The sequence below is a fragment of the Dunckerocampus dactyliophorus genome, chromosome 12 (assembly GCF_027744805.1).
Source record: "Dunckerocampus dactyliophorus isolate RoL2022-P2 chromosome 12, RoL_Ddac_1.1, whole genome shotgun sequence".
In the NCBI taxonomy this organism is placed as follows: domain Eukaryota; kingdom Metazoa; phylum Chordata; class Actinopteri; order Syngnathiformes; family Syngnathidae; genus Dunckerocampus; species Dunckerocampus dactyliophorus.
In genome coordinates, this window is record NC_072830.1 from 13,058,705 (window position 1) to 13,071,690 (window position 12,986).

At 39.6% G+C, this 12,986-nt stretch overlaps 1 protein-coding gene across 1 annotated transcript in view; it reads left to right on the forward strand.

Moving 5' to 3' along the window:
* The first annotated feature begins 1,489 nt into the window (after nt 1-1,489).
* appbp2 (amyloid beta precursor protein (cytoplasmic tail) binding protein 2) overlaps nt 1,490-12,986 on the forward strand; it is a 29,754-nt gene continuing 18,257 nt past the window's right edge. Inside the window, exons 1-6 of the mRNA XM_054794801.1 lie at nt 1,490-1,879; nt 4,008-4,096; nt 7,475-7,626; nt 8,972-9,095; nt 10,446-10,614; nt 11,286-11,375. Coding sequence (XP_054650776.1) covers nt 1,742-1,879; nt 4,008-4,096; nt 7,475-7,626; nt 8,972-9,095; nt 10,446-10,614; nt 11,286-11,375 — 762 coding nt within the window. The 5' untranslated portion in view covers nt 1,490-1,741. The remainder of the gene's footprint in view (nt 1,880-4,007; nt 4,097-7,474; nt 7,627-8,971; nt 9,096-10,445; nt 10,615-11,285; nt 11,376-12,986) is intronic.

The window sequence follows — 12,986 nt, forward strand, 5'->3', positions numbered from 1 at the left end:
TACTTTATTACTTTATTTTATTAAAAAACGTATGTGATAAAAGGGAATAATTGCATTATTTTGCTGACGTTGTTACGTCGTGTTACATTTTTGTAATTGATATTTTGTTCAATGGCTTTGTTGATTTCGGGGGGATTACGGCGAAAGTGGCGGAACAAACCCAGGCTTTGTGGCTCAAGATGCAACTCGACAAAACCTAACGTTCGCAATCAGACTTAGTTGGTCCCGCGACGGTGGTTGTCAACTTACTTTGTCAAGTGTTAAGTGCACGTTCACATATTACTCTACTTCCGCTGAAAAGTGAAGCGATCCCAGCCACTGTATCTTACAGAAAATGAGTACGTAATTATTATGGAGCGTTATGAGGAGTTCCCAAAAGATTATGACTGCTAAAAGCAACACTGTCAATTAGAGTGAGGGAGGACCTCTGGCATGCCAGCATGCAAGCGTGTGAATGCGCAAGTTAACAAGGATAATTATAAAAACTATACCCTACTAGTCTTTTTCTTTTATCAGCTCTCAACATTGTACAACTTTGACATATTAACACTCATCCATTTAAAAAATACATTGGAGCAACAACTTTCGTTTTTGATGACATAAAATCATGAAATATTTAATCTGCTGTAGCTCGTTGTGACCACTAGATGGCAGTGTTTTGAGTGTGACGTATTTGCGGCGACTTTTTCTTAGTTTTTTTCCCCCTTTTTTATAATAAAACAAGTGTTTTAATGCAGTTGATTGATTCCTCAGAGTGCTTATTCCTCCAGCAAATATTGTAATAGAAGAAGACTAACGGGCTCAGTACTCACGCGAGGACTCCTATGACATTTACATCTGCTAACATGAATTATAAATATTTAATATTGCATTTTATTTCTGGTGCTCGCGTGAGCATATCTAGCATATTCTCTCGGCTGAAAATGTATCTCCGAATTAGCTGAAAGCCTGGACATAACCTGGTGCGGCCAGGCTATGAGTTTAGCCTACATTACCATGGCGATACACCTGCTGTAAAAGAGAGCTACAGTACCTTCATTGAACACGCAAGTCGGGCATTCCACTCAACACAGCTTGCTAACCCACTAAACTCGCTTCACAGAACACCCCCTTGATTTTTTGTATTTATTTTTTTTTGTTTCCATGTCCTGTGTTTTATTCTGGTTAAAACCCTGCAGATCCTCCAAAGAAATTAAATTGAAATTGTTTATGGCCAAGAGAGAATATATTTGTAGTTTTTTGTGTGGTAATATTATTAGTATTATATGATTATTACAATAATCATATAATATTCCAAATTCTAAATACCATCAATACTACTACTACTATTTAGAATTAATACCCCTATAAATACCATCACTATTACTACTATTTAGAATTTGGAGAATCATATGATTATTATGATCCCCAACCACCACACGGTGGCAGGAATGCTCCAAGTGGTTGTGTACAGAGCGTGAGAAAAAGAAGACGAAGAAGAAATGTTGTGTTGGTTGACGTCATTGGGTTGTATGAGGTGTTGTCTGCCTGAATAATGGAGGTAGAAGAGGAAAGGCCTGCGTGCATCAGGTCATAAGGGTCCATTTAGCGTTATCCCAGTCCTACACATACCAAGCGAATATTTGGCATTTCATGTAGAGCAAGTGGTGGCTTCTAATGTCGGACAAGTGCTGGCAGCAAATGTTGGAGAAGTGCTGGCATCTCATGTAGAAGTGTGACTGTTGTTGGAGAAGAAAACAACATGGCTGCGGTGGAGTTAGAATGGATCCCAGAATCACTGTATAACACAGCTATCTCTGTCGTGGTGGATAATTACAGTCGATCGAGGAAGGACATACGTTCACTCCCAGAAAACATCCAGTTCGATGTCTATTATAAGGTAAGGCTCGTTTGCTAACATTAGCCGGCTAAGTGTCGGTCCATTTCTGGACTGTTCCACTAACATGCTGTCTTAGATGTTTCACATATTGTACATTGGAGAGTACGTGTACGGATATATTCATGTAGTGGTATCATCCATCCTTTTTCTATGCCGCTTATCCTCACTAGGGCCGCGGGCGTATGCTGGAGCCTATCCCAGCTGACTTCGGGCGAGAGGCGGGGTACACAATGACCTGGTCGCCAGCCAATCGCGGGGCACATACATAGTGGTATCATTGAGCGCACAAATATAGCTGCTTGTTGTAGCGTCTAATTACTGCACGTGCTTAGATTTAAGAGTACTGTACAAGCGACAAACTTGTGACATTTTACAGTTATAGAGGGTATCATCAAGTTGTTTTAGCTTTGGCGTCCATCGTTTTTTCTCAACTGTGTAGCATTATCTAACACTGTGTAGCACGACGTAACGACACCTGTGACACATAATGTAACACCTGTGACACATAATGTAACACCTGTGTCACATAATATAGCATCTGTGTCACGTAACATAACACCTGTGTGGCATAATGCAACACTTGTGTAGCACAACGTAAAATAACATCTGTGACACATAATATACAGTAACACCTGTATAGCATAACATAACACCTGTGTTACATGATCCTTGTTGCATAACGTAACAGCTGTGTCACATAATGTAACACCTGTGTCCGATAACATTAAATGACATTTGTGTAGCATAAGGCAACACCTGTGTAGCATAACAAAACACCTGTGTAACCTAAGTTGACAGCTGTGTAGCAGTTCCTTCATCAAGAGAAAAGTGAGGACAGTGAGGAACAGTAGAAGCAGGCCAAGTGCAAACCTTATTGTCCACTTTGGCTGTTGAGTTTAGAAGCCACTACAGGTGGTCCTCAGTTTATCGTGTTCCAAGGTTACAAATGCACTCCCATAAATTAATAAAAAAAAACTTTTGGTCCATGAACAAGAAACTCTCTGGAGAAGTACCTATAGTGTGCCACGCCGTGTAAGAATACACTATGCGGCTCACGCACAGCCACACTACTCTCAACGAGGCCCTGTGGCAACCTTCATGAAGGATAAAGATGGTATTGTAACGTCTACCCAATGAGGTGGTCCATCAACAATTCCTATATTGTTTTCTTCTCTTGTGAATTTAATGTTGTTAGGAGTGGCACTATGACACAGCAAAAAAAAAAAAGCTGGCGGCATCATAACTATCACTAAATGCCATGTATAGTCCAGTGACACTTCTATGCTTTTTTACTCTTTATTACGCATTTTTTCACTGATGCCACTTATACTCCGGAATGACTTTGAGTCTCTAAAATACGGTATGTTCTTGGGGTGCACAATAAATATTGGGCTGATATGAGGAATTGTGACGCCATAGCGATACATCCAGTAGCATTAAAAAATAGCTCGGATAACTGATAATTTATACAAATGCTCCAATGAAGCGAGATTATCTGTACTGTGGTGCTGTAGGTGGGGGTGAGCAAATCAAGTGCTCCTTCTCTTGTGACGTGCTGTGAACATGTGTTGTAAACAAACATGGTGTCAATCGTGTGGGAGTTAGAGCACCAATCGCTCTGCAAACACTTTGCAACAAAAGAAAAGAACATTGACCCTCAACACACCAAACCCCACCAGTCACCCGAAATGTCCCGAAAGCCCATGCAGTTACCCACGCCGTGAAAGAGGCTGCCTGGCAGCCAGCTGCAAAGAAAGCCCGGGGTCTTCTTTCATCGGCCACAGCATCCTCCACCATCGCCGAAGACACTGGATCCCGCCGGCCAGCAAACCACTCAAAGCCAACGTTTGTACTTCTGAGCCGCCGCAATTTTTTTTTGTTTTGGTAATAGTACTGATATCAGTTTGATATACAGTTTGAGTCCTTCTTACCTCCAGGTGTGCACAAACTACACATACATGTGATTTAAAAAATAATAGATATAAACAGTTATCGGTATCGGCTTAAAAAAATCTGGTGCATGGCTAGTATTTGCCTCTGTTTTTTAAAGAAAGTCCCCTGTCGAGTGTCCTTCCAGGAATGTACCTTTTCACATTGGATGTGTTTATTATTTATGTTTGTGTTTCAGCTTTACCAGCAGGGCAGGCTGTGTCAGCTGGGAGGGGAGTTTTGTGACCTGGAAGTCTTTGCCAAAGTTTTGCGGGCTTCAGACAAAAGGTAACACTATAGTAACACTATAGTAAAAAAAAAAAAAAAATATATATATATATATATATATATATATATATATATATATATATATATATTCATGTGTGTGCATATTTTTTCATGAAAAAGTTCCTTTTCCTTTTCTGTGGTTGTCTGCTTAACAAAGTCAAATGAATGATTGAAGCAGTAGTGGAGCAGTCTAGAAGGAGGTGGACTACAAGCGTTTGGTTCAGGTTGACGTCTGTGGTGCTGTGAACAAGTATTTGGTATTTGCCTCCTCCTTCCTTTTTGTTACATTTAAATGTTTGAAATCTTCACACAGATTTAAATAAGTAAGTGGAGGCCAAGTGGTTAGCATGTTGGCCACACAGTCAGGAGATCGGGAAGACCTGGGTTTGAATCTGCGCTTGGGCATGTCTGTGTGGAGTTTGCATGTTCTCTCCGTGCGTGTTTTTTCTCCAGGTTTTTCTCCGGGTACTCCCACATTCTAAAAACATGAATGTTAGGTTAATTGGCGACTCAAAATTGTCCATATGTGCCACAGGTGTCCATATGTGCCCATATGTGTACCAGTCCAGGGTGTACCCCGCCTCTACCCCGGATAGGCTTTAATTAGGCGACCCTAATTAGGATAAGCGGCATAGAAAATAGATGGGATGGGATGGACAAATAACTGGAGCGGTCTTGTCCAAATCTAAACATGCTGTGGCATGACCTTAATAAGCTCGGAAATGCTCCAAAGTTAGTAGTTGGATTGAAACAATTCTGTAAAGAAGAGTGGACCAAGATTCCTCCAATGTGATGCTAGAGATTTACTGTCAGCCATGGCCAATGCTTGAGTGTTGTTGTCACTGCTAAGTGTGGCACAAGCACTTATTAGCTTTAGCGGACAACCATTTTTTATTAATAAATTTCTATTAATAAATAGGGGTGTCACGAACTCAGTTCACGAGACGAGACGACACACGAGATTGGATCTATGAGAATGAGACGAGATGTTACACTCTTCTGCTCTCTGCGTGTATGCTAGCGGCCCCACCTTCACGCACCGAGACAAAAAGACTGTATGACTGACAAAAGGGTTCACTCCATTCATGCTGTTCTATGGAACAAACGCGCTAAGGTGCTGAAACCAATGCAGTGAACTCTCTTCCTGCCAGACACGCATGCACATGGCAATATATTGAGGATGACAAAATTTGTTGAGTTCATTTATTGTGCGATTAATTAATCAGTTTATTATTATCCCAGGCGTAGTGCCCACGAGTGCCATTTTTTAAACAAGAAATGTTGTCACGTTTTAATCTCGCGAGATCTTGTGACACGAGATCTTGTGACACCCCTATTATAAATCAGATCCTCACTTAAAATGTATGAAGGGCAAATACTTTTAATATATATTAAAATGCTACTTGCTGTAGATGTGCCAGTTTACCCTTTTATGAAATAGCTAGTGTATGTGATCGTTTCAAATAAATTGTACAAATATATAGTAAAACCTTGTTTATTGTGAAGTGGGATTCCTTATTTATAAATGGAATATTTCCGTAGTAGAAGCATAGAAAACCTGATTACCACCCTCTAAATACTGTTTTTAACATTATTAGAGCCCTCTAGACATGAAATTACACCCCTATACTCATGTTTACACTCCTATTAGAAGCTTCGCGTCTTCCTACTCTTTTTGGACATGTGGAACTGCAAATTCTACTATGTGATGTATTCCATTGTAACTTGTATACATGTTAAAATAAAATGTAACCATTACCATTACCATTATAACCCAATATAGTAGATATAATAAGAGAAAATAAGACATACATAATACTCAGGCTCATGTGTGTTGCTGTAAATGTGTTCAGGTGCCATGGGAGCTGAGTGCGGGGTGGACAGGAAGTGACTTTTGGGTTTCAGAGTTGAGTTTTATCTTGGTAGTGGAGGGATTATTGTGCCTGTTACATTACAGTATACCATTACAGTATCATTACTGACACCTAGTGACCAATGTAGAATACTATCATGACAACGTCTTTGAATGCATTTTCTGAACGCCTTATATTTGTATTTTACTTCAGTTGGCCATTATGATGCTTGATAATTTAGGCCAAAAACATGTCACATGCTGATATATGCATATTTTTGGACTAATGATGGCCGTATTCAACCACGAAACAGCATGATTTACTAATGAATATATTTTTGAAAAACCACGAAATTTGAAGTGCAAAGTGGCGAGGGATTACTGTACATCAGTGGTTCCCAAACTTTTTGCAGTCACGTGCCCCTTCAGACTTTTGACCTGAAGCCATGGACCCCCAACTCCTGCACACTTAAAAAACATAGACCTTTTTATCTTCATTAACTCAAAATATTGAACATAATTACTTGGTTAATTAATTTTATCGTAATTCTGGGTCAAAAATGTGTATTTGTCATGGTCACATTTTGATAAAGTTTCACAAGAGCACTGATAAATAGATTGCAAAGTATCCGACATATTTTTTATTCCAGTCTGATGTTTGAATCCTTCTGTTAGAATGGGTTGAATTTGAGCTGCACTTTTTTGTCCATTCACGATGGTTATAGTTTAAATCTGCATATTAATTTAATACCAAATTGAAGGGGAAAGTTTAACAATCATGATACAGCAGTACCCAAAATACAAAATCCCCAGTCAGTGTTTTTACACCTGCGCTGTGTGGGAATTGTAACACTAATATCAATGAAATCTTAAAGATTAAACACTCTTAATGCACAAAATAATCATCAAACTTACTTATTTGTTCATATAATGCACACAGCAATGAACAAGAGTTAATGAACAATTGTTGTTCATTGTTGTTCACTCATTGTTTTTCTTTTTTAGTCACGTACCCCCATCACAATTGGCGTACCCCACTTGGGAATATTACTTGGTTTATACTTGGTTTATGATGTTCCATGCTACGTTTTGTGGTTACAAAATTGCTCCCATAATGAATTAAAAACGTAATTTTTGTCCATAAACACAAGACTTGCTGGAGAACAAGTTACAACGCATGCCGACAGAAGAATACGAGCAGCATGCAGCACAAGAATGCAGCGTATGGCTGCTCTGCCACACTAGAATAACATCGCTTGTTAGTTATCGCTTTTTATACTTCATTATGTCTCCCAAGTGGCAGTGCACCAAAGAAAAGGAAAGCCATCACCGTGGAAGTGAACATGAACATCATATTTATTGTATTTTGTATCCTTCATGTTTTCTGTGCAGACAGTGTGTGTGTGTGTGTGTGTGCGCGCATGCATGTAGTGTGCAAGTAGTCCAAAAAGGTTGGTGTCTGAAGTACTCGCACTGTGGATATGGGCATTTTGTGTTTCCACTGAAATGTTTGCTTCTCACCACAGGCACCTCCTCCACCACTGCTTCCAGGCCTTAATGGACCATGGGGTGAAAGTTGCCTCAGTGCTAGCCAATTCTTTCAGCCGCCGCTGCTCCTACATTGCAGATTCTCACATCCATGTCAAAGAGAAGGCCATCCAATTTGGCTTTGTGTTGGGTAAATGGTGGGCTTGGCTGGGTTTCAATGTTGTGTGTTTGCTGGCTTATTGTGATTTGTTCAGTTTTTAGATGACTTTCACTCTTCTCATTCATGTGAGAAAGTCATTGTTCTGGTACCAGACCGAGCAGGCCTTTGGCATCAGTTAAAGGAAGAGTGCACTTTAAAAAAAAAAATGTTGCCCATCATCCACAATCTTTATGAGACATGGACATGCACATTTTTCTGTGTGTTCTAAATATATATAAACAGCTAAAAACAGGCAGCTAATTAATACACGTAATGGGATACACTAATTCCACTTATGAAGCCTTCTGAAAAAACCTCCAAAAACTGCCAACAATGCCCATTTACATAATGTGACCTGTTTCTTAACCAAGATACAGCGAGATTGTTATTGTTATTAACATTGTTACGCCCAAGAACTGAGCTACAGGTGTAGTGACACCTCGCCCTATCAGGCTGGTGACTAGCTTCACCACACACTCGATCACAATACCTCAGGCCACTACCGCGGTGGTTTTGTTTTTGAGTTTGGAAAAATTAACACTAGGTGTAGCGTTCCTTTCTGTGTTGTGAAATCAATGCACCCAAAATGACCAAAGTACAGCAAAATACTGTAAGTATTACATGTTATCATGAATGTACCTGTTACTACACGCTCACAGCATGGATATAAAACCATAAAACCTTGTTGGAGGTGTTTTAATAGCGGGCTTTTTAGATGGAATAGATGTGTCCCATTACGTGCATTAATTAGCTGCCTCCTTTTAGCTGTTTTTATATCTTTATAACACACAGAAAAGAGAAAGACGTGTGTTCATGTCTCACATAAGGATTGCGGATGATGGGCTAAATAAAAAAGTGCAGTTTTCCTTTAAATAACAAGCCATTTCACTGTAACGCTAATTGACATTGCCAAACTGAAAAGAGAAAAATGGAAGGCAGCTTTATTTACAACTTTATCAAACATGCTAAAACCCAACTAAGGAAAAACAGCCCACATTTCATCTTTTGTGTTGTAGTTAGCAAAGCAAATACAGTGGAACCTCAGTTAGCGTGTTTTTCGGTTAACACTGAAAATTTACCCCAAAATTTTGCCTCCGTTTGCGTACGTGTTCCGGTTTGCGTACAAAATGGAGCATGTCTTGTCATGTTATTAAGCCAACTTTTTCTTGTAACATTACCACTTTTACATGTTATGTAAACAATATGGCCCCTGTTACATAGGCGGGATCATACTATGTTCCAGTTTGTCAGTACATTCAAATTTGATTGGAGATGAAAGATGATGCTCATTCAACAGACGGTGCTGATTCTGAACGCCTGGTGTGTTTTATTGTAGGGGGTTTCTTGTCGGATGCAGGCTGGTATGGAGATGCAGAGAAAGTGTTTCTTTCCTGCTTGCAGCTCTGCGGGCTCCACAGTGAGGTGCTACACTGCTACAGGGCCGTGGAATGTTGTGTCAGGTCAGTTTCATATATGACGTATTTCATGAAGAATCATCTTTGATTCACTGCTGCCCCTATTTCCACCAAGGTGTGTGTCATGTTTCCATTGTAAAAAGTTAGAAAGCTGTTCAGCTGCAGGTGCTTGAAATTCAAATGTTTGTCTTAGCTAGGAATCAGCATTTGACTCAATTACCCAAATTGACTGCAGGAAAGTTAACAATGTACCTTGATGTTGAGTAGAAGGGGTGTAAAGTTACGCCATTATCACAGTTCGGGACGCACCATGTTTTTGTTCCGTTCAGTTTGGATTTATCAAAGAAACTAAATGCAGTACTCTAAATTCCCGTGTATAAGCTGGACCCACTAAATTTAGAGGACAAAAACAGATTTGTACATATATAAGCCGCACTGATGTATAAGATGCACATGTCCACGTCCTAAAATGGCATATTTTGGCATACACTAGTCCGTGAGGACCAGGCAGCTGTTTGACAGGAACCAATCATAAGCTATGAAAAAACTCAACACGATCTTGTCAACACAAAATTGGAAATTGCAGGAGGTCATTACTCAGTATAACAGTCTGACTCACGGTGTCATCTTACAAAGAACACTAAACTCATCACAGAGCAACTTAACATGCAAAAGGTATACCTAATAAATATAGAAACATGTACCAATACAAATTTAAAATATACAAAAAAACACCATGTAAAAGTTTTACCATAATGCATTTCGTCTGAGAAAAGCATTTCATTGGAGGACAAACAGCATAGAAAATGGATGGATGGCACTGCAATGTTGCCTCTGTCCACCTCAGGGAGCCAGAGGAGCCCAGAGGGAGGCTGACGTCATTGCAGCGCTCCAATGGATGCATTGCTCAAATACAATGCATTGTGGGAACATTTTTAAGAGTTTGTGGTGGAGCCCCCTAGCGTGGCCCAGCAAGGTGTACTGTGGTCGGGGACACTCTTCGAGCAGCTCCAGTATGCTGCCATGTTCTCATGCCAGAATACCGGAAATAAGTGTCTCTTCTTCAGACATTTGCTCAACATTACTGAGGATATAACTACATCCACTGATCACATTAGGTATTACATTTTACCGCATGGACCTCCTGACACCTCTCCACGCATTCTCCATGATGAGGGCGCTGCTCGGAAGCACACGAGATGTTGCGAGCCCAGAATGTCATCAAACATATTGGCCTTATCTGTATAAGCCGCAAGGTTCAAAGCATGAGAAAAATGGCGGGACTTACGCACCAGAAATTACTGTACTCAGTGGAGCGGCGCTTTTGTGCATGCACTTTGAACAAGGCTACATACAATAAAGACTGCTATTCATGTCCTCTTTTTACCTCCACAGGATCCTTCATGTGCGCAATGGCAATTGTAAATACCACCTGGGGGAAGAGACCTTCAAGCTTGCTCAGTCTCATATGGAGAAGTTAGCCAAACATGGCCACCAGGCCAACAAGGCAGCATTGTACGGCGAGCTTTGTGCCTTGCTTTTTGCCAAAAGTCATTATGATGAGGTACACTTCACCAACACTCATGAATTACACAGGTGGTCCTCGGTCTACGTACCAGTTCTGTTCATGCTACGCCCATTTTAGTGTTAAGTTATAACTTATACCTAAATGAACACCTGAGTCACTCACACTGTACACAGAACACATGAAGGACACATCAAATACAGTAATTCAAAGGTGAAATATAAGAATGATTCCTTAATTTTGTCCTTGTGGTTGTCTTGCACACTGCAAGTGTCAATAATGAGAGCACTACGCTGCTTAGTTATCACTGTCCAATTCATAGGAGCAGATCCTTCACATGTTCAAAGATACCATCTTTATCCTTAATGGTGATGGCAGTGTTTGACCGTGCATGCAGCCAATGTTTTTTTTTTCCACTTTCTGAACATTTTACCATGACTCATTTCACCGGACTTTCACTTTCCTTTCATTTGACACAGTACTATCTGAAGAGACATCATGAATGGAAAAAGTTCACTAAAAAGAAGAAAAGTGTTGTCTCAGTGTAGAAACGCCCAAATGCTTATTCTTCCACTGCGCACGTGTTTTCTCGTTTTCTTTTTGTACAGTATTCATTTATAGAAGTGCGTAGCTAAACGCGGACCGCCTGTACTTGAATACTTGCATGTTTGTACCCCCACCAACCTGTGTATTTATTGACTGTCTTCCAGGCATACCGATGGTGTATAGAGGCCATGAAGGAAATTACTCCTGGCCTCCCAGTTAAAGTAGTGGTCGATGTCCTTCGCCAAGCCTCCAAGGTCTGTGATGTTTGTGTATCATTTCCAAGTGTGTGGTCATTCATCATGGCCATGAATGTCATATTCATTTTGGGGCATGAATGATGTACAATAATCCCTCGCCACTTCGCGGTTTGAATTTCACGGCTTCACTCTGTCACGGTTTTTCCAAAATATATTAATTAATAAATCATGCTGTTTTGTGGTTGAATACGGCCTATCATTAGTCAAAACATATGCATATGTAATCAAGTGTTATGTATTTTTTTGTCTAATTGAAGCATTTTCAAGCATAAAAATGGCTAGATTAAGTTAAATACAAATTTAAGGCATTCAGAAGACGCATTCAAAGATGTTGTGATGATCTGTAGTGTAGTATACTGATACTGTACAGAAACCGGAACAAGGAACTCTCCCAATGCATGAGTCTATATTGTGTCTTGCATGTGTTATTTTCTCTCACTATGTCAACTATATTGGGTAATTGGGAGTGTAAAGGTGACTATAGGGGTGTTATTGCATGTCTGGAGGGCTCTAATAATGTTAAAAAGTAGATTTAGAAGGTGGTAGACAGGTTTTCTATGTTCTCTCAATTCAAAGGTGGTCACTGGTTGTCAGTGATGGTACTGTAATGTTGGGTGAGACACACAAGCACCAGACTTGATTGCAGAAACAGGCACAATAATAATCATATTAACAACACGGGCTACTGTTGTGGCCGTCACTTCTTGTCCTCTACACATCCGGAACACATTTATCGCAACACAAAGGAGCACAAGCTTTTTATGTCTTAAGTGGCTTATTTTCTCTTACTAGGCCTACTATATTACATATAATAGGAGTTTAAAGGTGACTATAGGGGTGTTGTTTCATTTGTAGAGGGCTCTAATAATGGTAGAAAGCGTATTTACAAGGTCATGAACAGGTTTTCTATGCTCTTAATTACAAAAATATTCAATTTATAAATAAGGAATCCTACTTTGCAGAACTGTATCACAGTCTTGTCTGGAGCTGGAGCCAGTTAACCTCCATAAACGAGGGATTACTGTAATTGAAACAATCTCTGCCGTGGAATTTGGTTTTGGTTTGGTTTAATTTTATTTGAACATGCATGTAGGTTACAATGGAATACATCTTATGAATCATCCTTTCACAGTTCCACATGTCCAAAAGGAGTAGGAAGAAGCAAAGCTTATTTAATCCTACCCCCATCCACTTCACATATTGTACAGTACATATTATTCACTTCCTGCACTCCATGGAATATTATTCCACATAATAATCAGTGTAATAATAAATTAATAATAAAAAATAAAAACAAGCATGACAAAACAATAAATATAATAGCCAATACTTCTCTATACGCACAGATCTTTTTTGCAGTACATTGAGTGAGCGAAGATTGCTTTTATAATTATTGTCCCATATCTCTGCACAATAAGTTAGATATGGAAATTCCAAGGAACAGTAAAGAGTGTGGAGTGATTTTTGATCAAGAACAAATTTTGCTTTATTCAATATTGAAGTAATTCTCGCCACCTTTTGTTGTATATTTTTGTGATGAGATTTCCAACTCATTTTTTTGTCTATTATGAAATGTATTTCCTTTCACTTTTTCAATATCCACTCCGT